Raw genomic sequence first — 24,476 nt, forward strand, 5'->3', positions numbered from 1 at the left:
TACTTCAGTAAACTTTTTCCTAACAAGTTTATGGTCTCAACCACTAGCTCTAAGTCTTCTTCAATATGTTCATTTTGTATATTATAGTCCCATTTAGAATAAATTAGACGATAAAGCAGGGTATGCTTTAGGGCAAACTGGAGGCTTCAAAACGGAAGGTCCACAAACCAATGAGCAGACGGTAGAGTACTGAAAATCTTGACTCAAGTAAAGGTACAATTTCTCCCATAAAAACTGACTCAAGCAGAAGTGGAAAAAGTACCTGATTAATAAGTTACTCAGGGTAGAAGTTACTTTCCAGTACAAAATAATGAAAAAACAGCACCTTGGGTCAGCTAATCAAACAAGTAAAGATAGTCTATGTACAGTATTTGAGACATGAACAGTCCCCCACTCTCTCCATCTCTGCCCGTCTATTTTTTTATTATAAAATCAAAGATATACGATAGATATGAAAAATTAACATAGCTAATGTTAGCTAGCTAATAACAGTTTCACCTACAGTATGTGCAGTGTAATTCAGTGTGCTTGTGGAGGTTAGAAGAGGAGTTTTTAAAAGCATAGATCTCAGTGGTTTCAGGAGGCACAGCAAAACTTCATCGTGTAATTGTTGTCTTTTTTAGATTTTGGAATTAAAAGTGTGGCCAGATGTGGCCAGGGATTGTCGCTGGAAGCTGCCGCTTGTTACCGCATCATGGTCAAAAGATATGAAGTGCTTCTTTTTCGTCCAGGCAGCTGGTGTCTTGGTATCTGCAGTAGAGGTGCTCCTCGTGTCCCCTCCCCTCCCCCTTAAACTCAGAGAGCAGTCTAGTTGTAACGAAGGTGTAAATGGCAAATGTAGTGAGGTAAAAAAGTAGACTGCTGGCTCAAAAATATACTTGTAAAAAATAGACGTACAAAAAAAAAGGAACATGAAAGTTCTCGTACCTTAAAAACCTACTTTTTTGCTTATGTACATTATTTGTAAGGGCACCGTCACATGAGCGCAATTAATATTCGTCTCCTGTTTTAGATACAAGTAAAAAGGCTATAAAGATTTGCTTCTGGGGGCAAAGAAAATTCATATCCTCATAGCCCGTTGATTTCAACTTTGGTGAACTTTGACCTGCGAAGTTGCAGCCTCAAACAAAAGCAAAAGAGTATATGTGAAGGAAATACTGATTGTTGCCATGCTTAAGCAGCCAATATTGTATGAGAAAAATATAAACTGCCCCACACGAGAGATGCTGCTGGTTGACAGTGAGACAGGAGACAGGCATACAGAGTCAGGAAAATTTAAATGTAACAATGACATCATATTTTGTGGAATTTCTGTCACATCAGGCACTTCCCACATTCAGCAGGAATATTGCTTTGGGAGGCAACGGTCACTTGCCTGCATTCGCCTATGTATGACCATTTCTTAATGAGTGACTGCCCTCCCCTGCTGATGGGTCGCGTCACAGTGGCCATGTCAACTCTATTTATACAGTCTGTGCTCATTAAATTAAACGGCAGATATGTTCGTACATCGTAGACCTGATTTAAATAGATATGTATGCCCCCATAGGTTTTCACTGGGATCTTCACAGCGGAGATGTTCTTCAAGCTGATCGCCATGGATCCCTACTACTACTTTCAAGTTGGCTGGAACATTTTCGACAGCATCATTGTCACTCTCAGTCTGGTGGAGCTGGGGCTGGCCAATGTCCAGGGGCTGTCTGTCCTCAGGTCCTTCCGTCTGGTGAGAAATAATATTTGTATCCATTTACCACAATGACTTTACTTCCTACATTGTTATTCACTGTCTTTATTATGTGTGTCTGTCCTGTGTTGGAGACAGCTTCGTGTCTTCAAACTAGCCAAGTCCTGGCCCACGCTCAACATGCTGATCAAGATTATCGGTAACTCAGTAGGAGCTTTAGGAAACCTGACTTTGGTGCTGGCCATCATCGTCTTCATCTTTGCCGTGGTCGGTATGCAACTCTTTGGCAAGAGCTACAAGGACTGCGTGTGCAAGATCTCCACAGAGTGCGAGCTGCCGCGCTGGCACATGAATGACTTCTTCCACTCGTTCCTCATCGTGTTCCGCATCCTGTGTGGGGAATGGATCGAGACCATGTGGGACTGCATGGAGGTGGCCGGAGCTGGGATGTGTTTGGTCGTCTTCCTGATGGTCATGGTCATCGGAAATCTAGTGGTGAGTGCAACAATTGGTCATTCAATGCTGATTCCCATCTTAAATCTGAAATATGAAGCTGTGCTGGTGGGATGGGTTGTTTCAGGTACCAAAGAGACAATGAAGTTCTATCCAGAAAGGCCAGTTTGAGTTGTATTCTTTATTTGGATCCCAATTAGGGTTGCAAAGGGTAGATACATTTCGGAAAATTCTCAGGATACATCAGTGTAAGCACATCCAAAATGGTGGTATACATATATAAAGCATAAAATGAAAAAGCAGTACAGACTCCAAACTGAGCAAAATGACAATGACATCAGTAAAGAAATGAATAACAGGGCAATAGAAAAAGACACTAATGCATAGTAGCTATTGAATATTTGTCTCCTGAAAGTAATCTAAAAAAGGGCTCTAAGCTTTATTAAAAAGTACAGGGTTATGTCTAGGGGCAAATGTAATTTTCCTTGTTTTAGGTTATATAAAACATCCCACACCCGTTTGCAGCAAGGTGGTGGAGTGTCCAACTTTTAACAAAATGAGTTGACTGGCTAAAATAGTGCGAGTGCAATAGTGTGACTCTGTAGAGCTGTCATTTTAAAGATTTCAGGAAGAGGTGTTAAGGGGCCTGGGGTCTTATCAAGATACATGCAAAACATTTTCAAGATTTTGGCATTGTACATTTCTGCAAACGGCAGTTCCATTACATTTGCACCATATTATGTAGCAGATACCTTTAACTTTACATTCCAAAAATGCTGTGGCTAACTTGTGGTTAGGTTTAGGCAATTTCTGGTTTGGAAAAGATCATGTTTTGGCTTAAAATACCCGTTTTTTGGGGGCACAATCTCTGCTAGAAATGCAGGGATGTCTTGATAAAAGACCACCACTTTTCATGGCATTATCCCAGCAGAAACCGTAGCGATGTCCCTGTAACAAACAACCGCTTTTTGTAGCATTGTCCCTGCTGGAAAAACAGCCATGGGTTGCTGAAACACATGTTTGGAGGCTGCAAAGCTGCAAGAAACACAGTGACTGGTCCCTAAAAAACACCCACATTTGGAGGATAAAAAGCTGCAGGAAACACAGTGACAGGTCCAAAAAAAAACACCCACGTTTGGAGGTTGAAAACCAGCAGGAAACACAGCAGCTGGTCCCTTAAAAAACACCCATGTTTGGAGGATAAAAAGCTGCAGGAAATACAGTGACAGGTCCCTAAAAACCATCCACATTTGGAGGCTGAAAACCAGCAGGATGTACAGTGACAGGTCCATAAAAAACATCCACGTTTGGAGGCTGAAAACCAGCAGGAAACACAGCGACTGGTCCCTAAAAAACACCCAAGTTTGGAGGCCAAAAAGCCGCAGGAAATTCAGTGACAGGTCCATCAGAAACATCCTCGTTTGGAGGCTGCAAAGTTGCAGGAAATACTGGTCCCTAAAAAAACACCCATGTTTTGCGGCTGAAAAGCGGCAGGAAATACAGTGACAGGTCCATAAAAACACCCACATTTTGTGCCTAAAATGCTGCTGGAAGCACAGCAATGACTTGCTAAAACACAACTGTTTGTTTTTATTTTTTGGTCTCAAACAGTGGTCTGCAGCTTGGCAGGCGTCTCACCTTGGTAACACGCAATCCCCTATCCTCTCCACCTCCCAGTGAGAAAATCAGCTTGTATCACTTGAGAAATGTTGATATGATATGAAACGTGCAAATGTTTGTGGTTTGCAGAAACGTACATTGTCAACATTTTCTTCTGGCGAGTAGGATGTTATCAGACGCCAAAACATTGGACAGCGGTTTATAATACTCCAAGGCAGTATTTTATCACAGTCATTATAGTCTCCATCTAGGGGTTTGCGAGGTAAACAGCAGAGTTACCCTGTTTACTACGACTTACTACTGTCAGTCTGAACACAACCTAAAGCTGATATACAGTACAGGCCAAAAGTTTGGACACACCTTCTCATTCAATGCGTTTTCTTTATTTTCATGACTATTTACATTGTAGATTCTCACTGAAGGCATCAAAACTATGAATGAACACATGTGGAGTTATGTACTTAACAAAAAAAGGTGAAATAACTGAAAACATGTTTTATATTCTAGTTTCTTCAAAATAGCCACCCTTTGCTCTGATTACTGCTTTGCACACTCTTGGCATTCTCTCCATGAGCTTCAAGAGGTAGTCACCTGAAATGGTTTTCCAACAGTATTGAAGGAGTTCCCAGAGGTGTTTAGCACTTGTTGGCCCCTTTGCCTTCATTCTGCGGTCCAGCTCACCCCAAACCATCTCGATTGGGTTCAGGTCTGGTGACTGGAGGCCAGGTCATCTTCCGCAGCACTCCATCACTCTCCTTCTTGGTCAAATAGCCCTTACACAGCCTGGAGGTGTGTTTGGGGTCATTGTCCTGTTGAAAAATAAATGATCGTCCAACTAAACGCAAACCGGATGGGATGGCATGTCGCTGCAGGATGCTGTGGTAGCCATGCTGGTTCAGTGTGCCTTCAATTTTGAATAAATCCCCAACAGTGTCACCAACAAAACACCCCCACACCATCACACCTCCTCCTCCATGCTTCACAGTGGGAACCAGGCATGTGGAATCCATCCGTTCACCTTTTCTGCGTCTCACAAAGACACAGCGGTTGGAACCAAAGATCTCAAATTTGGACTCATCAGACCAAAGCACAGATTTCCACTGGTCTAATGTCCATTCCTTGTGTTTCTTGGCCCAAACAAATCTCTTCTGCTTGTTGCCTCTCCTTAGCAGTGGTTTCCTAGCAGCTATTTGCCCATGAAGGCCTGATTCGCGCAGTCTCCTCTTAACAGTTGTTCTAGAGATGGGTCTGCTGCTAGAACTCTGTGTGGCATTCATCTGGTCTCTGATCTGAGCTGCTGTTAACTTGCGATTTCTGAGGCTGGTGACTCGGATGAACTTATCCTCAGAAGCAGAGGTGACTCTTGGTCTTCCTTTCCTGGGTTGGTCCTCATGTGTGCCAGTTTCGTTGTAGCGCTTGATGGTTTTTGCGACTCCACTTGGGGACACATTTAAAGTTTTTGCAATTTTCCGGACTGACTGACCTTCATTTCTTAAAGTAATGATAGCCACTCGTTTTTCTTTAGTTAGCTGATTGGTTCTTGCCATAATATGAATTTTAACAGTTGTCCAATAGGGCTGTCGGCTGTGTATTAATCTGACTTCTGCACAACACAACTGATGGTCCCAACCCCATTGATAAAGCAAGAAATTCCACTAATTAACCCTGATAAGGCACACCTGTGAAGTGGAAACCATTTCAGGTGACTACCTCTTGAAGCTCATCGAGAGAATGCCAAGAGTGTGCAAAGCAGTAATCAGAGCAAAGGGTGGCTATTTTGAAGAAACTAGAATATAAAACATGTTTTCAGTTATTTCACCTTTTTTTGTTAAGTACATAACTCCACATGTGTTCATTCATAGTTTTGATGCCTTCAGTGAGAATCTACAATGTAAATAGTCATGAAAATAAAGAAAACGCATTGAATGAGAAGGTGTGTCCAAACTTTTGGCCTGTACTGTACATGTAATGAAAGAGAGATGATGTTACTCAGCTCGATTTCACTCAGATAAAAATAATTCTGGCTGCGATCAGAGTAAATGATGGTTCTTATGTTGTGGCTGTGTTGTCAGCGTCTTTGTAGTCGGCACTTAAATCAGCATATAGTAAATCTTCAGGAGACAATCATTCCTGAGCTCACAAGTGCTGACGCTCAACTATACATGCAACTGTCACGGCTGTGAAGCTGTAAAGCTGACAAACTATTTTGTAAAATCTTTCTAAATCTAACAGTTATCTTATTATAATACCAGGAGATTTTGTGGCCTGCATGTCTCAGCAGTCTATTGTTAGACAGATACAGCTGGGGGAGAAAATTGTCTCCACCAGGGGGCACTGTAGGTATCATAGTATGAGTACGGAGAGCACACAAGACAGAATACAACTTAGATTTGCATGGTTTTTGGAGTTTAAGGTGGCTTGAGCTACAACGTGGACACAGATACAGATTCGAACAGAATATTACCATGTATTATTTCATATTACTGGTAATCTGACTTACTAACCTCTTCACACAGTGTCTGGGTGAATTTGCGTGAAGAGGCAGCAGTTTGTGATACTTGGTGAAGAACTTGGTGAAATACTGTCCCTGACATTTTGTCTTGGCCTCACGGAACAAGGACGTAGGACAGATAATACAGCCGATCACTCTCAGACATCATCTCAGCATCATATTTAAAGACCAGAGCCAAAACCATTTCCTGTTAGGTTATTCATAGAAACGGAAAGGAAATGGCTCATCGTCAAGCTGACAAAAGTATTGCAACGGCCACACTGTGCCAGAACTTTGATGGCTTTTTTGTGATGCACACTATCTGCACCGACATAAATGCAAATCGTATATTTCCACACTTCACGGAAGGGGGGGGGGTTCTATTTAAATCAAATGACTTGAGCCACCAAACAGTGGTTTTGACCTTGAGTATGTGCTAAGATCCGGCTCAAGTAAGCACGCTGCCACTGATGGAACAAGCACAGACAGCTGAGCGAGCAGGGCTCAGGTGGCAGGGGGGACTGGGTGTTAAGGAAAAGTCATTTGATAGCAGATTGAACCGTAATTGATGGAGAGGTAATCATATTAGGCCATCAGCGCCACAGCATATGGAGTGGATTTAACTTGCATATTTAGGGGCATGTGATAATTTTGTGCTCATTATCTTTTCTCTTTAGCCCACTCAAGATCAAAAATGCTCCTGAATCCCCACGCTCTCATCTTCTCTCTTTATTGAATCCTGGAATACGAGTTTCTTTTTTTAAAGAGAAAGGAAACCACTAAAGTTTTAATGTTATTTTATGTATTTAAACGGCTCAGACAATCATTATTAAAACATGTGGAATTGATTCTCAAAGCTGGAAATCTTAAAGGAATAGAGCGGCATTTTGATAAGCCATTTCCTTGCGGAGAGTTTTGTGAAGAGGTCATGTTATGTTGAATTTATGAAATAAATCTTTGTGTTTTTTCAAGGACCTCCATGGTGAACGAAGAATCCAAAAACTGGGAAAATTCTTGATGAATTGAAGAAAAAGAAGTCCGTGTTAAAACAGCAAAACTATATTAAAACATCAGTTTACAAACTCTCACACAACTAGTGCAGTAAAATCCAAGTCTAATTTAAAAACTTTAGCAAAAATGCATGTGTTCTGGAAGTACCTATCATACAACTGGATCAATAGACTTGTATTATAATGCATGGGTTGTGTGAGAGTTGATAAATGGAGGCTCTGATATAGTTTTAATGTTAAACATATCACCTTTTACTTAAATGTATCAAGAATGTTCTCAGTTTTTGGATTCTTCGTTCACCATGAAGGCATGCAAGAAAAATAAACACAAGGTGAGTAACTGATAAACAAATGATCGTTTTGTGGTTGAAGTATTCCTTTAAATCTTTAGCTTAGCTTAGCATAACGACTGGAGGCAGGAGGAAACAGGTGTCTAACCTGCTGATTGCCTGGCAACCTTACAGTATCTAAAAGACGCACTGTGTAATTCAACTGACAAGATACTACATGTAAATTAGAAGTGCAGGTCGGCAGATATTTTTTTACCTTTGGATGTAGCCAGGCTCACTGTTTCCCCGTGCTTGAAGACATTATGTTAAGCTAAGCTAACCAGCCTCAGACTGATAGACATGAGAGACTCTAAGCAAGAAAGTGAATAGGTGTATTTCGCAAAATGTTAAACCATTCCTTTTAGATGAAGACAGAACTTTTTACATCAGCTCATTGATATTTCTATATCTATGTCTATCTATATTTCTTCTTGGAGCATTATTTGATCATTACTAACACTAAAAAAACCTCTGCTACAGTTGTTTTAGTACATTTTTTTATTTAAATCTAACAGCATGTCTGTTCCCACTCCTCCACTGTCGGGTTTGTGTTTGTGCAGCTCATCTTTTCCCCCCTCGGCCATCTTTACTGATTCACAGCTCCCACCCTGGAATGAGGGAGATCAGCCTGCCGTGTAACCATGATCTCCCGCTAAACCTGGGAAATAGGAACCGAGAAATTGACTAACAGGTTTAGACACTAAAGATAGCTGCGTCTGCAACAGGAGGCAAACGAAATAATGTTCATTGATGTGCCGTTCCAGGACCAATTCCATATGTGATGTGTGTCTGAGATAGTTTGGAGCTTTGTGTTTAGTTCAGCAATGTTGGCTCACTTTGATGCAGCAATAAGGAAAATTAACATTTATTTAACTTACAGACCCAACAGGGATCCATTTTATACTATAATGGAGTCAATCACTCTTAAAGGAATACTTCACCTAAAAACCCCCCCACAAATTAATCGTTAATATTAACTGAATAATTGTAGATATTTCATATACTGTAGCTGTATATTGAAAGGACTGTGCATCTATTGCAAGGCAAAGTTTGTCATTTCGAGGTGAAAAAGGAAATTGTTTCTATTATGTGACCTTCCATCACTTCTTCACATTTCTTTCCTCAGGTGTTGAACCTCTTCCTGGCCTTGCTGCTCAGCTCGTTCAGCGGGGACAACCTCTCTGCGGGGGACGACGACGGAGAGATGAACAACCTCCAGATTGCCATCGGCAGGATCACGCGAGGCATCGACTGGTTCAAAGCCTTCGCCATGCGAATTGTCCTGCAGATTCTCGGCAGGAAGCCCAAAGAGCCAGAGGAGCCCGAGCGGGGTCCGACGGACGACGAGGACCCTAAAGCAGAGGAAATTGAAATGAACCACTTGGACACCGGTCAGAATTTCAAAATGGCAGATGGGATACCTAATTGTTTGGTTGAAGGCCGGCCCTCTGGATTTATTGTGGATGGAGAACTCAGTCTCAACGTGCCGATCGCTCAGGGAGAGTCAGACTTTGAAAACCTGGGCGAGGATGAAGAGGATGATGGTGATAATGCCAATGACTCAGAGACTTCAGATGAGAAAAAAAACAAACACTTCTCGGTAAGTACAGTAAATAAATCAACCAGTTCAGTCTAGTCATTCATCTACGTACACTTGCACTGCATCACCTACCAACAGCATCTATATTTTAAACATGTGTCACCTTTTACTTCAGTGTCAATCTTAAAATGATAGTTTAAACAATATAAATTGAGTTTTTTGAAAACACCATCAGGATGAGCCTCTTCAGCACTGAGTACTTCATCTGTTTGGGCACATTGACAGTATGCTGTACATTATATGCAGGACAACCCTCGCACAATCCAGCCCAACCAAATTATAGCTTAAGAAGAAGAAAACTATATCAACTATTTGACATCTACCTGAAAAACCTAAAAAAAAAACCTCACTGCCATTTGGCCCTAAACTGACAGTACACAAGGGCAAACTATCTGACCTCCGTGACAGATCAGACTGACTTTGGACAGCCTGGACATAGCGACTGGCAGGCACAGGCTGCCTAAAGAAGACCGGTTGTGTCAGCTCTGTCCTCAGAGATTGGTCGAGACAGAGCAACATTTAACACGAAATGTCATGCCAAGAAAGCTTATTGAATTGAGCTGACTAAAAGCCACAGTGACAATCATGGACACTTCATCTGACAATTATCCATTCTGATAACATACCTTCACAAATTAAGCTGAGAAATAGGAGTTAGAAGATATATTGTGGCACGTAATAAATGAGAACAAAAGAATACTTCATACATTTATTTCAAAACAGGTGCACAGCAGAGGGATGAGTAGGACCGGTTTGCTGAAAAACTCCCACACACCTTCAGTTAGACAATGTGCGGGAGTTCAGCTGCAAATTGTATGTATTAAACGGACCTCATTATAACCTCATCAACAGTGACCACAAGTTTTGCCTATTCAAAAAAAATCTGATTTCTTACTCAGGAAATTTGCTGATTTTCTTTCGAAACACTATAAGCATGCACAGCCTTTTGAAATACATTATTATTACTACCTTTTTGCCTTTTGTGGATAATTGACTGAGAAGAGTAAGACTGGAAACGGGGGGAGTAAGAGCAGAGTACAACATGCTACGAAGGTCCCCGGCTGGGATCAGATCGGGCCATAGCTGTTATTTGGCATGTGCTGTAACCATGCGGCTCCCGAGGCGCTCCTGAACTACATTGTTGAAATGTTCTGCACAACTAAGGAACACCGTCACACTCCAGTAAAGCACGACTACATTACATTTCCGTTCAATGAAATGCACCCACACTTGGATCCTAAAATGGACGTAAAGTCACATTTTTTGTCCATCATTCAGGCTTCAGGAGAAGTTCATGAGAAATTGATTTCTAATTACACCTTATGTATGTTGTTAAAGTAGGATGTTGCTACTTACACTTGTATCATTTTTATTGGTACATGTAATTTAAAAACCCCACACAATTCCCAGCAAAGCACAGAACAACTTGAGTAGAGGTCTCATCAACTACAATAAATGAAAATACCTGTATGGATGAGCAGGGCCTTTATGGCTGCACTACTTTTATTAGATTACACGTGAGATCAATAAAGTCTCTGTGCTAATATAAGTGGTAAAGATGAGTATGAGGGAGGTGTGCTGCAGCGTCTATATATGCCCCCACAGTCCAGAGATGAGGTGTAATCAGGCAGTGTAAGTGAGAACACCTGTTGAGGTGTTGTGCAGGACCTTTAGCTGTGTTGTTTACTGTGAAATAACCAAAAGCAAATGTCAAAGTATATTTTTGGAAAGACAAACTCGTCTCACTGCTCATCATGAATGCTTACTGAAGTTCATTCTCTGTTCCCGTGCTATTTCAGGAAAACTTAGAAGAAGAACATAGTACGCTGGGAAATGTCAAAGTGAGTAACTCCTCAGACTCACGTGAACAAAAGGACCCTTGTGACTAAATCTTCATCTGTAGTTTGATGCATTCATAATGTATATTTTGCATGTTGGCTTTGTAACTGAGCTTTAATTGTAATTCTTGACTAGCTGATGGGTGCTTTGACTGATGGGGATTCTTCAGTGTGTAGCACAGTGGACTATCAGCCACCTGAGCCTGAACCAGAAGAAGAGGAGGAAGAAGAGCCAGAACCTGAGGAGCCAGAGGCCTGCTTCACTGACGGTATGAACAACCACTGTAAAACAGAATCATTTAAAGGGACAGTTCCCCCCAAAATCTAAAGTACATATTTTTTCTCTTACCTGTAGTGTTATATTTTATTATTCAATATAAGGGCCTGGACACAGGGTGTGTTTTTCTGCCTTTAAATCCATTGTTGTCAGTGTAGACACATGGAGGTGCGCTCAAAAGCTACCCTGCCCATGTGCCTGTTTTTCAGGGTGAGACGGCTCCACCACGAGATAAACAAACTTTTGGAAATTATGTGACAAGAAACGACCAATCACAGCCAGTAGACGTCTTTCCTTTCTTCAGTAAATATCAGTCTAAAATAAATATGGAGAAGATATTGATCATTTTAGTGCAGAGCTACGCAGAGCTTTACATCCGTTCCATGGAGAATATTTTATTATAGCCTAAACGTCTGGAAAGAGATCAGCTCTGTACTCAGGATTTCTACTAAGTAAGCTATGACCAGGTGCTGGTTATGGTCAATTAGCAACATCAGGTGCAAACCACATCTGCGCCTTTGAAAGTTGGCACAAAAGTAGCACCCAGTGCCCGACCTTGTGTTTTCCAGGCGATAGAAGACATTGCAAGTGTATGAGCCCTAATGGAACTAGATGGCACTTGGCTTCTGGTGCTCTATGCACCAAAAATACATTTGAAAAACTCAACATCAATGTCTCTTTCCAGAAATCATGACCCTGATACTCAAGATAATCCACACACCTTGTTGTGAGCAGTTTCTCGCAGGAACTATTTTCTTTCTACCGAACGATAACTGCCAACAGTATCACCACACAGAAGGAAACGTGCATGTACTCAGGGATGATAGGCTTGTGCTCGTGAAAGCATGAAATGTAAACATTTGTGGCATCCTCCTCGGCTGAGCTGTAACGTTAGCCCAGTGGTGCTAGGTGAGCTAGTAGTAGGTTCACCCCTTCCCTCTATGTGGTGATACAGTTGGTGGGTGTAGTTCAGTAGAAAGAAAATAGTTCCTACATGAAACTGCTCACAACAAGGTCTGTGGATTATCTTGAGTAAGCAGGTCATGATTTCTGGAAAGAGACATTGCTGTTGAGTCTTTGAAATGTATTTTTTTGGAGCTTTGAGCACCACAAGCTGAGTGCCATCTTGTTCCATTATATTAGAGAGAAGTCAGAGATCTCTACGGCAGATAACAACACTCTGAAACTCACACCAAAACAATTTAGACTGTTAAATAGCACTACAGGTGAGAGGATAAAATATCTATCTTTGATCTGGGGGTGAACCGTCCCTGTAACCATGAACTGTAAAATGACAGACAGTGACCCTTTGGTGTCCTCTCCCATCAGACTGCGTCAGGCGCTGGCCGTGTCTGACTGTGGACATCACCGAAGGTAAAGGCAAGAAATGGTGGAACCTCCGCAGAACTTGCTTCACAATTGTGGAGCACGACTGGTTTGAAACCTTCATCATCTTCATGATCCTCCTTAGCAGCGGAGCTCTGGTGAGTCATGCTGTCATCAGTGCAACACATTTAGAAATGCTGACTGTTTTATGAGAGTGTTAAGATACTCTATTACTGTTAGGACCTGTATCTAGGTGTCTCATGTCTCCCTTTGGCAGGCCTTTGAGGACATACACATAGAAAGACGCCGAACCATCAAAATTATTCTGGAGTACGCAGACAAAGTTTTCACCTACGTATTTATCATCGAGATGCTCCTTAAATGGGTGGCGTACGGCTTCAAGACCTACTTCACCAATGCCTGGTGTTGGTTAGACTTTTTCATCGTAGATGTAAGTTTTGATTTCTCATTTTAAAGCTGACCTGTGTGTGTGTGTATGTATGTAACAACAGAACATGTGCACAAACCTGTTTTAATGTCAGATAGAATCCGTGGTAACACTTGAATAGGAAATGTTTTGATTCTGTCACAGATTTCCCTGATTAGTTTAGCTGCCAACTGGATGGGATACGCTGAGCTTGGACCAATCAAATCCCTCAGGACTCTCAGGGCGCTGAGGCCTCTTCGAGCGCTGTCAAGATTTGAAGGGATGAGGGTGAGTCTCTGGCTGTGTGACCATGTTTGAACCATGTGCATGGCTAACCAGTGATGGAAAGTAACTAAGTACACTTGAGTATTTCCATTTTATGTTACTTTATACTATGCATTTATTTGACAGCTATACTTACTGGTTCAGAGTATTTTTTTTTTTACATTCATTATTACATTACTTTACACAGGATTACATTTAAGTGACGGCTAGAGTTACTTTTCAGATTAATATTTTACATTAATCACACATACGTTCTTTAAATGAAAAAGAAACAATAGATTACATGGTGGGTCCATTATTTTTTGAGGTTTTGATATTATTCTGCAGCTTTCCAGCAGTATTCCTCATGTACTGAAATCCAGACATTAATATTTGGTCGTAATGTGTGTGTGTTTTTTTGGGGTTTTTTTTACACTGTCCCTCATAACCTGACGTAGGTTTCTGCATGATGATGTTGCTACATTTAAACATCCCTAGCCCGGCTCACATGCCTCTTTGTGACTGATCCATGACAACCCTCCGAAACGATATTCCTCTAACCCTCTAACAGGCACGGAAGCGAACGAAAGTGCTGTGCGATAGTCCGTATCCACAATAACAATTACTATTTTTGTCAGAGGAGTCTTGTGATTTGAAGAAAGCAACATAACGGCTTCATTTCCCTGTTGAAAAGGCTGTCTGGTAAGGTTAAGCAGTTTAAATGGTTCTTTTAGTCTAGTAGGAATTAATCTGCAGAACTTTTCCTAGTAATAGACTCTTTGCATCGTTTAAATGGTGCTGAAGTCGTATTTACAATGCAGAATTTTTACTTGTAATGGAGTATTTTTGTACTGTTGTAGTGGTACGTTTACTTGAGTAGGATTTGATATGCAGGACTTTTACTTGTAATAGAGTATTTTTGCATTGTTGTAGTGGTACTTCCACATAAGAATGGTTTAAAATGCAGGACTCTTGGGGTGTTTTCACATTTAGTCCTCTTTAAGTGAACCGATCTCAGTCCTCTTAAAGTGCACCAAAAAGTGGACCAACAGAAAGGGGACTTTTTGTGTTCACATTGTCAGTTCATTTGAAAGCGGACTCAGTTCTCTTTCTGGTCAACTTCAGCTCTGATGGGGCCTCAGTCCTCTTTCTGTTCACGCTATAGTCTATATAATATATATAGACGAATTTTTTAAATTTTTTTACTTTGACGTGATACTGTACATTATGAAGCCCCTCACTTTCAGATGAACTTAAAACTGGAGGAAAACCTTAGTGTTTCTGTGCTTCAGACGGTTGCTGTTTGATGTATTCTACATTTCACATCTGGAGACGTGCAGTATCTTCTGTGGACCAAACTACTCGTCCTGCGTCCTTGCAAGTGTTACAGGCCAACGTAGTTTCATATGGTTTTTCAAGTGTCCCAGTGCAACAGCATGTGATTTAGAGGGCTGAATACAATGGCAAAGAGCAAAGCGAACCTGGAGCACTTTGTGTTCACAAGGCACAGGTTGAGTAAACCGCACTGCGGACTTGAAGCAAACAGAACTCAAACTGTCTCGGGAGGTGGTCTGAGTTTGGTTCACTTCAGAGGGGTCCGAGTTCTCTTGGAGTGTCACTCGCTCTGATTCTGTTTAGGGGGCTGAAAAGGACCAAGTGTGAAAACACCCTTACTCATTGAGTGTATTTGCATTGTTGTAGTGGTACTTTTACCTGTGTAAAGAGTATGAATGTTTCCTCCACCACTAACACTGTTGTGATCTTTAGTGCATATTCACATTGATTTGATTGGCTTCCTTTTTACAATGTGTGCTGACTGCATGCTTTTACCGTGGCTGCTGTACCAGCGCTGCCTGAGGTAAGGATACTGGTAAAACTTGCTGACTTTGTTGCTCACTTTTCCAAACTAAACTAACTAGGAAACATTTCTATACATTTCTATATGTAATCCCTTAATTTAAACAAAGTCCTCTCTTTGGGCAGGTGGTGGTGAACGCTCTCGTTGGAGCGATTCCCTCCATCTTCAATGTGCTGCTGGTGTGTCTCATCTTCTGGCTCATCTTCAGCATCATGGGAGTCAACCTGTTTGCTGGGAAGTTCTACCGCTGTATCAATACCACCTCGGATGAGCTTTTCCCCATGGACGAGGTCAACAACAAGAGCGACTGCATGGCCGTGAAAGAGGCCACAGCGGAGGCCCGCTGGGTCAACGTCAAAGTCAACTATGACAATGTGGGACAAGGCTACCTGTCTCTGCTTCAAGTGGTGAGGAGTGCTGTTTCTGTTATTATAGACTTGGAAATTAAATTCTTGTAAAAAATGTTTGTGATCAGTGATTTTGAAACAATGTGCTGTGTTTTCAGTCAACTTTTAAAGGCTGGATGGACATCATGTATGCTGCCGTTGACTCAAGAGAGGTAATTATTGAAATATATATTGAATGTATACTGAAATATTATATTTAGTATTAAATATGTTAGTAGCCCTTTGTTTTACAGTCATATGTATCAGTGCTGAATACAAGGTCAAACATTTGTTAATTAAATTTAAATGAGTCTGTGTACAGATTGAGATGACCCCTCATTCATACTATTTTCCTAATTGTCATGATGCAAGCACAACAAAACTGCAGTAACATCGGCCTCAAATACTGTGTTTTATAAGACCTCACGAATATAAAAGAAAGCAAGAATGACATAAGAGATATTAAATTTCAGCGATTAAAAAGTAAAGAATCGATTGTTCCATTGTTCATGGATACTTTTAGTGAATTACAATATTATCTAATGATAATTAGAAAAATGATCGTGGCGACACATGAAAATGGAGGAATTATTTATAAGAAATCCCAAATAACTTTGGAATAACTTAACTAACATTATACTAAAAAAATGTACTTTTGTATTGGGTATTGATAGAAATAAAATAAATGATATCAAGAAATCCAAGTCGGGAGTTCATATATTCTTCCCTCCCTCTCTACCAGCCCCCTGCACTTTAAGTTAATTGAATATATATGTAATATATATGCGACAGATGGTGATGGTGAAGTGAGTCTTTGGATCAACAACTGCCTCTCCTGACTAGTGTCATATTCCAGTATAACCTTTTATCCCGTGTCTTCTCAACCATCTTTCTTACTTAAAGGGATACTTCACCCCCAAATGAACATGTGTGTCTCAGTTACTCGCTCTGTGTTACATTGAATCTGTAAAGAAGACTTTGTTTTTCTCAATGGTGGACGAAGAATCCAAAAATGGAGAGAATCCTTGATGAATTGAACTCAAAGGGGTCCACGTTTAACAAAAGCAAAACTATATCAAATCATCTGTTTACAACCTCTCACACAACTCGCACAATATAATCCAAGTCCCATTTATCCAGTCGTATGCTTGGTACTTTCCAAACATACAGCCCTTTCCAACGGGGAACTGAACTGGAAGTGCAGCTTATCTATGCTCTCTTCAAAGCGAGACTCCATTGACAAAAACAGTAATTTTACTATACTTTACTTGCTGGTCTACTACTGCCTCGATCAATGCGTTTGGGTCTATTTTTGTTATCATGTGGTAAATCCAAACTAATCCTTTAAAACACCAAAGTCACACGATAACGCAAACAAACTGATAGAGGCAGTGGTAGACCAGCAGCTCCTGTGTTCAGTGATGTAAAGTTGCTGTTTTTGTCAATGGAGTCTGGCATTGAAAAGAGCATTGATATGTTTCACTGTCATTTCAGTTTCTAAACAGATCTTACGATACAATTTCGCTGTTGTTAAATGCTGACCTTTAGGACTTCAAATCATCAAGAATTTTCTGCGTTTGTGATTCTTCTTGTGATTAAATATACTTTAAATCTGCTAAGAGCGAAAGGAATGCCTACTCTTGTTTTTTTTCCTAATGCTTTAAATGTTTTGTCGCTTCCTAGGTAGAGGAGCAGCCTTCTTATGAGATCAACCTCTACATGTACATGTACTTTGTCATCTTCATCATCTTTGGCTCTTTCTTCACACTCAACCTCTTCATTGGTGTCATCATCGACAATTTCAACCAACAGAAGAAAAAGATAAGTATCTTTTTTTTCCCCCAGAAGTATTCTGCGCCAATACAAAAGCAACTGAACAGTTACATCTATATATCATTCAAATACCTACAGTATAATGACGTTTGTATTATGTTGTGTCTGCACTTTGGAGATAAAGACATCTTCATGACTGAGGAACAAAAGAAGTACTACGACGCCATGAAGAAACTTGGTTCCAAGAAGCCACAGAAGCCAATTCCACGTCCAACGGTTTGCTACTCATTTACAGCTGATAGTTAAACCAACAACATGTGTTATATTGTTTGGTAAAGACTCAAGATTAGTTTTTAACTACAACTGCATTTTAACAACTTTAGAGCTGCAACAAAAACTCGATCAATTGATTAGTCAATAAGCAGAAACTTAATTGGCAACTATTTTGGTCATTTAATTACCATTTTAGACATTTTTAAGCAAAAAAGCCAAATATTTGCCTGGTTCATGCTTCTCAGATGTGAAAATTTGATGCATTTCTTTGTCATATATGATAATAAACTCAACATTTTGTTATTTTTGGACTGTTGATCAGAAAAAACATACCATGTAAAGACGTCACATTGGCATTTAATTGACAAAAAAAACAACTGAAATAATGGGCAGATTAAACAATAATGAAAATAATCATTAGTTTAGCCCTAAACTACATTGTTTGATGTTGAAAAGTATTAACGAGGTGACCGGAGTAATGACACATCAGCTCGGCATGCGTGGCATGACGAGGTCACTGGTGACCCCTGCGCTGACCCTTTCTGCACACTGCTGGTGTGAACAGGCCAAATGACCCTGTTGGATTTGTGTTTCTGTTCCTCGCCTTCTCCTTGACCTACAGAACCTAATCCAGGGAATGGTGTTTGACCTCATCAGTCAGCAGTTCTTTGACATCTTCATCATGGTGCTCATCTGCCTCAACATGGTGACCATGATGGTGGAGACGGACGACCAGAGCCCGGAGAAGGAAGACTTCCTGTTTAAGCTAAACGTGGCTTTCATTGTCGTCTTCACTGGGGAGTGCGTGTTGAAGCTGTTTGCCCTGCGACAATACTTCTTCACCAACGGATGGAACGTTTTTGACTTTGTTGTGGTCATCTTGTCCATAGCGGGTGGGTGAATTATTACTTAGAAACTGCAAATTGTGTTCAAACAGACAATCTGGGTTCACATATTTTCTCCTTTTATTTCAGGTACAATGCTCTCTGACCTGATCGAGAAGTACTTTGTGTCACCGACTCTGTTCAGAGTCATCAGACTTGCCAGAATAGGCAGGATTCTGCGTCTTATTAAAGGAGCAAAGGGCATTCGGACGCTTCTCTTTGCTCTCATGATGTCACTTCCTGCCCTATTCAACATTGGCCTTCTGCTCTTCCTCATTATGTTCATCTTCTCCATATTTGGCATGTCAAACTTTGCCTATGTTAAAAAACAGGCCGGAATTGACGATATATTTAATTTTGAGACGTTTGGTGGCAGCATTATTTGCTTGTTTGAGATCACGACGTCAGCCGGCTGGGATGGGCTTTTACTTCCAATGCTGAACAAGGAGTATCCAGACTGCGATCCAGACATTGAGAACCCGGGCACGGATGTAAAGGGGAATTGCGGCAACCCGGGCATGAGCATGATATTCTTCTGCAGCTACATCATCATCTCTTTCTTAGTGGTGGTCAACATGTACATCGCCATTATCTTAGAGAACTTCAATGTGGCGCAGGAGGAGAGTGGCGACGCTCTCTGTGAGGAAGACTTTGAGATGTTCAATGAGACATGGGAGAAGTTTGATGTAGATGGAACTCAGTTCATTGAGTACAGCCAGCTCTCAGATTTCTGTGACACCTTGCAGCCGCCACTGAGGGTTGCCAAGCCCAACAGGCTCCGCCTGATTGAAATGGATCTACCCCTGGTCATTGGGGACCGGATCCACTGCCTGGATGTCCTGTCGGCCGTCACGCAGATGGTATTGGGAGACACAATTGAGATGGTGGCCATGCGGGAGAGCATTGAGGCCAAGTTCATCCTGAGCAACCCCACCTCAGACTCCTTTGCACCGATCACCACGACGGTGCGCCACAAAGAAGAGAGGATAGCTGCTGTAGTCATTCAGAGGGCTTACCGCACCCACCTGCTGAGACGCTGCATACACCATGCTGCTTTTATGTACCGCTGTAAGAGGATGGGTAGAAAGGACGAAGGTGAAGATGCACCGGAGAAAGAGGGCATGCTCGCTCGAAGGATGGGAGTGCTCTATGGAAGCAACGTGGACCTTGCAGAGGCGATGGAGCAGGCTGATTTAGAAACTCTAGCAAGCCAACAGCCTCCTACTTCTGAGACAGTGTCACATGACACAGGGGCCCAGAGTGGTCCAGAGGAGCCCCCCGAGCCAAATGTCATGGTTGTTCCTGTAGAGATTACTAATGAGGTTTTATTACATTCTGCCCCGAACCCACACCTCTTTACCCTCCCTGCAAATCTGAGAGAGACGATCGTATAACAAACAGCAGAAGACAAATAATTGTCTTCCTCCCTGTTGTTTTTTTTTTACCAGTCAAGGAAGTAGTGTTAGCAGTTGAATTTTTCCACATTAGAAGAAGAGGTTACACAGTGCTAATGAATATTTAAACTGCATTTTCCATCATTGACCGTAACAAACAATTTCTATTTTTCTATGTGATATTCAAGTGTCTTTTTTGGTTAAAAGTGAAACTGGAGGGCATGGTTTTCTCTGATAGTAACCATAAAGACATCAGCAAATATAAACCAACATTAATGCTAAATGCGAGACGATTAAAAATGAACAAGTTAGCATGTTACATGATAATAAATTTGGCTGTAAAAACAAATAGTAATATGCTGAAATATTCAATTACAAGTTGTACGTGTTTAATGTAAGTCCCACTGTAGAGACTAATGTCTGTGCCTGCAATGCTTTTCTCTGTGTATTGGTGAGGGTAAATGCTACTCAAATTAACATTTCCAAATTAAAAAGCACATGTAGAGATGATTTCTCAGCATTTAAAGGGGACCTATTATGTGTTTTTTAATTATCTGCCATATTTATAATGTTACAATGCCATATGTTCATATTAAACGTGGCCAAAGTTTCAGATAATTAGTTAAACATACTTAAAAGTAACCTCAGGCTTTCCAATGTTTTTTTTTTTTTTTCTTCTTTGCCTATGAGCTGACGTTAGCTCGTGATGGATTCTCGCTCGTCTGCTCCAGGCATACTACTGCAAGCTGTGTTTTTGCCCAAGCGTGTTGCACCTAATCCCACCCTACTGTGCTGTGATTGGCCAGTACTAACCCGAACATGACCTTTTTGCCCTGACCGCCTCCATTCTGGACGCTGCCAATGTGACAAGTACTAGCTAATCACAGCACAGTAGGGCGGGCCTGGGCCAAAGACATTACATAATCTACGCTGCTACATGTAGCTACATGCTAACGTCAGGGAAACATTTAAACATTTAACAAGACACGGCAGACCTGGAAACTTAGACTGGCTTTTTAACAGGTTCTAGTACAAACCTAAAATACAACCTGAAAATAATAGGTCCTCTTTAAATTTACACTCGCTTTCAGGGAACTGCATCACTTACTGTCAGCTGTTAAAACAGCTTGCTAATGAATCATCATAGTTGACCAGATCTGTGATATGATTCTTTCTAGTGACAAATTCATCTTTAATTTGCAAGACAGAGCAATCCAGTTGAAGTTAATGCACGCTATGGTTGAGGCCTCAATAACCTCTCTCATGATATGGCTGTTACCAGAAAAACAAACTATGTGCCCCAGTTTCTAACCAGAGAGCAGCTTGAACAACATATGGCAAAAAAACCTTGGTGATCCTTTTATAGGCTGGGTTAATGTCATACACAGAGTGTGCATTTAAAGCAACAAGATATCCAGTCTTTTTTGGTTCCTCTGATGTGACATGAACGCAGAGCTATTATCCAACTCCAACAGAATGATACTTAAAAATTGAATTAATATACACACAACCGTTTCATGGCTAAAACCGTGCAATCGGGAGTCATTTGTTTTCATTTTTGAAAAGTCAAAACAGCAAAATCTTATTCCTGCTTACTTTAAGTCACTTTTATGTGGAATCTCATCAATGTGAGGGCTCTGCATGCTAATTCTTTCAATCAGACACAATATGAAGTTTGGAGTTTGTACATTTATCAAATTAATAACTGAAAAACAAGGCTGATAGTGATGACGTTTATCTGCCAGTGAAACCCTGATCTCTGTTATTCTTTATAACGCGGGCCAGTTAATGCAGTTAACATCTGAAGGCCCAGTTTATATTGCACTATTTATATCCCTTCCAGGTCAAGTTAGAGCAGTTGACTGTGTAAGACTGAGAGACCTTCCTGTTTTCTAAGATGATTTCATCCCTGATGTATGCATGTCTTATAAATGTTATGTCTATTTTTTCAGTCCCCTCTCAGACGTCAAACACTTGTTTTACATTTCAGCATTTAGATGTAAACGCCATGACTGTTAACTTAAGATGTGTTTACATTAACAGAACTGCTAAGCTTAACTTAATTTCAACAATAATTCTAGCAGTAATGCTCTCACTTGCTGTACATTTTAAATGAAGTTTTGCCTCAGGTTGTATCAAGTTTTTCTTGATCTTAAATTAATCTCAAACACAGCTGAGTGATGGTTTAGTTTAATACACAGACAACACTTTACAATAACCATCATTAATCAATGGTAAATCAATAATTTATTGAACTGTTAACAGACAATTAAATGATAATTATTGATGTTTGCTTATATTAGTAATGCTATTATTTGTGTTCTTTTAACCAACCCATTCTCATTTCCTAAACGTCAACTATGATGTTCTAGGTACCCCTCCTGTGCTGGTTTCAGATGTTCAGGGACAGTGTGTCAATTTTCACTCGTTATGCACATTGGGTCTTTTCAAAATAGATTTCCGTTTTCCAAGGAAACGTACCATTTCTGCTTGTTAAATGCATGCAGTCTGTTTTTCAAATTAAACTTAAATGTAGGTAATTAATTTAATTTTTAGGTTTACTTCCTCAGGTCGGGTCCATGTCATTGGTCCGACAGCCCATTGGTCCGACATCCCATTAGTTCGACGGTCCACGGTGCTGAATGGCTCCCGGCGGGCGTATTTCTACCTTGATGGTGCGCTGCGACCGGCTCTGGGTCAGCTGGGGAAGGCTTGAGGCGGAGCAGGCTCACGGCTTATGTGTTTGTCACTTTCTTTTTCATTTTAACCCACACCATGATCTTTTCCTGACCCTAACCAAGTGGTTTTTGTGCCTAAACCTAACCAGACCTTAACCACAGGGCATCATGATGATTTCGGAACGGACTTCGGAACAATGGGTTTAATATGGTCGGAACAATGGGATGTTGGACCAATGGGCTGTCGGACCAATGGGCAGTTCCCCTCAGGTCTAGGCAACAAAAGCATGTGGTTAGATTTAGAAAAAACATCATGGTTTGGCTTAAAATAAGTGTGTTTCTTACCAATGTAATGTAACGTCATGTGACATACAGTACAGGCCAAAAGTTTGGACACACCTTCTCATTCAATGCGTTTTCTTTATTTTCATGACTATTTACATTGTAGATTCTCACTGAAGGCATCAAAACTATGAATGAACACATGTGGAGTTATGTACTTAACAAAAAAAGGTGAAATAACTGAAAACATGTTTTATATTCTAGTTTCTTCAAAATAGCCACCCTTTGCTCTGATTACTGCTTTGCACACTCTTGGCATTCTCTCCATGAGCTTCAAGAGGTAGTCACCTGAAATGGTTTCCACTTCACAGGTGTGCCTTATCAGGGTTAATTAGTGGAATTTCTTGCTTTATCAATGGGGTTGGGACCATCAGTTGTGTTGTGCAGAAGTCAGGTTAATACACAGTCGACAGCCATATTGGACAACTGTTAAAATTCATATTATGGCAAGAACCAATCAGCTAACTAAAGAAAAATGAGTGGCCATCATTACTTTAAGAAATGAAGGTCAGTCAGTCCGGAAAATTGCAAAAACTTTAAATGTGTCCCCAAGTGGAGTCGCAAAAACCATCAAGCGCTACAACGAAACTGGCACACATGAGGACCGACCCAGGAAAGGAAGACCAAGAGTCACCTCTGCTTCTGAGGATAAGTTCATCCGAGTCACCAGCCTCAGAAATCGCAAGTTAACAGCAGCTCAGATCAGAGACCAGATGAATGCCACACAGAGTTCTAGCAGCAGACCCATCTCTAGAACAACTGTTAAGAGGAGACTGCGCCAATCAGGCCTTCATGGTCAAATAGCTGCTAGGAAACCACTGCTAAGGAGAGGCAACAAGCAGAAGAGATTTGTTTGGGCCAAGAAACACAAGGAATGGACATTAGACCAGTGGAAATCTGTGCTTTGGTCTGATGAGTCCAAATTTGAGATCTTTGGTTCCAACTGCCATGTCTTTGTGAGACGCAGAAAAGGTGAACGGATGGATTCCACATGCCTGGTTCCCACTGTGAAGCATGGAGGAGGAGGTGTGATGGTGTGGGGGTGTTTTGCTGGTGACACTGTTGGGGATTTATTCAAAATTGAAGGCACACTGAACCAGCATGGCTACCACAGCATCCTGCAGCGACATGCCATCCCATCCGGTTTGCGTTTAGTTGGACGATCATTTATTTTTCAACAGGACAATGACCCCAAACACACCTCCAGGCTGTGTAAGGGCTATTTGACCAAGAAGGAGAGTGATAGAGTGCTGCGGCAGATGACCTGGCCTCCACAGTCACCGGACCTGAACCCAATCGAAATGGTTTGGGGTGAGCTGGACCGCAGAGTGAAGGCAAAGGGGCCAACAAGTGCTAAACACCTCTGGGAACTCCTTCAAGACTGTTGGAAAACCATTTCAGGTGACTACCTCTTGAAGCTCATGGAGAGAATGCCAAGAGTGTGCAAAGCAGTAATCAGAGCAAAGGGTGGCTATTTTGAAGAAACTAGAATATAAAACATGTTTTCAGTTATTTCACCTTTTTTTGTTAAGTACATAACTCCACATGTGTTCATTCATAGTTTTGATG

The 24,476-nt window shown here is 41.1% G+C and overlaps 1 protein-coding gene across 1 annotated transcript in view; it reads left to right on the plus strand.

The window, feature by feature from the left end:
* The window catches only part of LOC117247176 (sodium channel protein type 4 subunit alpha A), a 30,224-nt gene extending 7,210 nt beyond the window's left edge, over window positions 1-23,014 (plus strand). Inside the window, exons 11-24 of the mRNA XM_033611494.2 lie at window positions 1,550-1,723; window positions 1,823-2,179; window positions 8,714-9,187; window positions 10,987-11,028; window positions 11,162-11,294; window positions 12,632-12,786; window positions 12,906-13,079; window positions 13,221-13,343; window positions 15,303-15,584; window positions 15,683-15,736; window positions 17,247-17,384; window positions 17,508-17,612; window positions 18,232-18,502; window positions 18,584-23,014. Of these exons, the coding sequence (XP_033467385.2) occupies window positions 1,550-1,723; window positions 1,823-2,179; window positions 8,714-9,187; window positions 10,987-11,028; window positions 11,162-11,294; window positions 12,632-12,786; window positions 12,906-13,079; window positions 13,221-13,343; window positions 15,303-15,584; window positions 15,683-15,736; window positions 17,247-17,384; window positions 17,508-17,612; window positions 18,232-18,502; window positions 18,584-19,887 (3,786 nt within the window). The 3' untranslated portion in view covers window positions 19,888-23,014. The remainder of the gene's footprint in view (window positions 1-1,549; window positions 1,724-1,822; window positions 2,180-8,713; window positions 9,188-10,986; window positions 11,029-11,161; window positions 11,295-12,631; window positions 12,787-12,905; window positions 13,080-13,220; window positions 13,344-15,302; window positions 15,585-15,682; window positions 15,737-17,246; window positions 17,385-17,507; window positions 17,613-18,231; window positions 18,503-18,583) is intronic.
* The last annotated feature ends 1,462 nt before the right edge of the window (window positions 23,015-24,476 follow it).

The sequence above is a fragment of the Epinephelus lanceolatus genome, chromosome 21, assembly GCF_041903045.1.
Source record: "Epinephelus lanceolatus isolate andai-2023 chromosome 21, ASM4190304v1, whole genome shotgun sequence".
In the NCBI taxonomy this organism is placed as follows: domain Eukaryota; kingdom Metazoa; phylum Chordata; class Actinopteri; order Perciformes; family Serranidae; genus Epinephelus; species Epinephelus lanceolatus.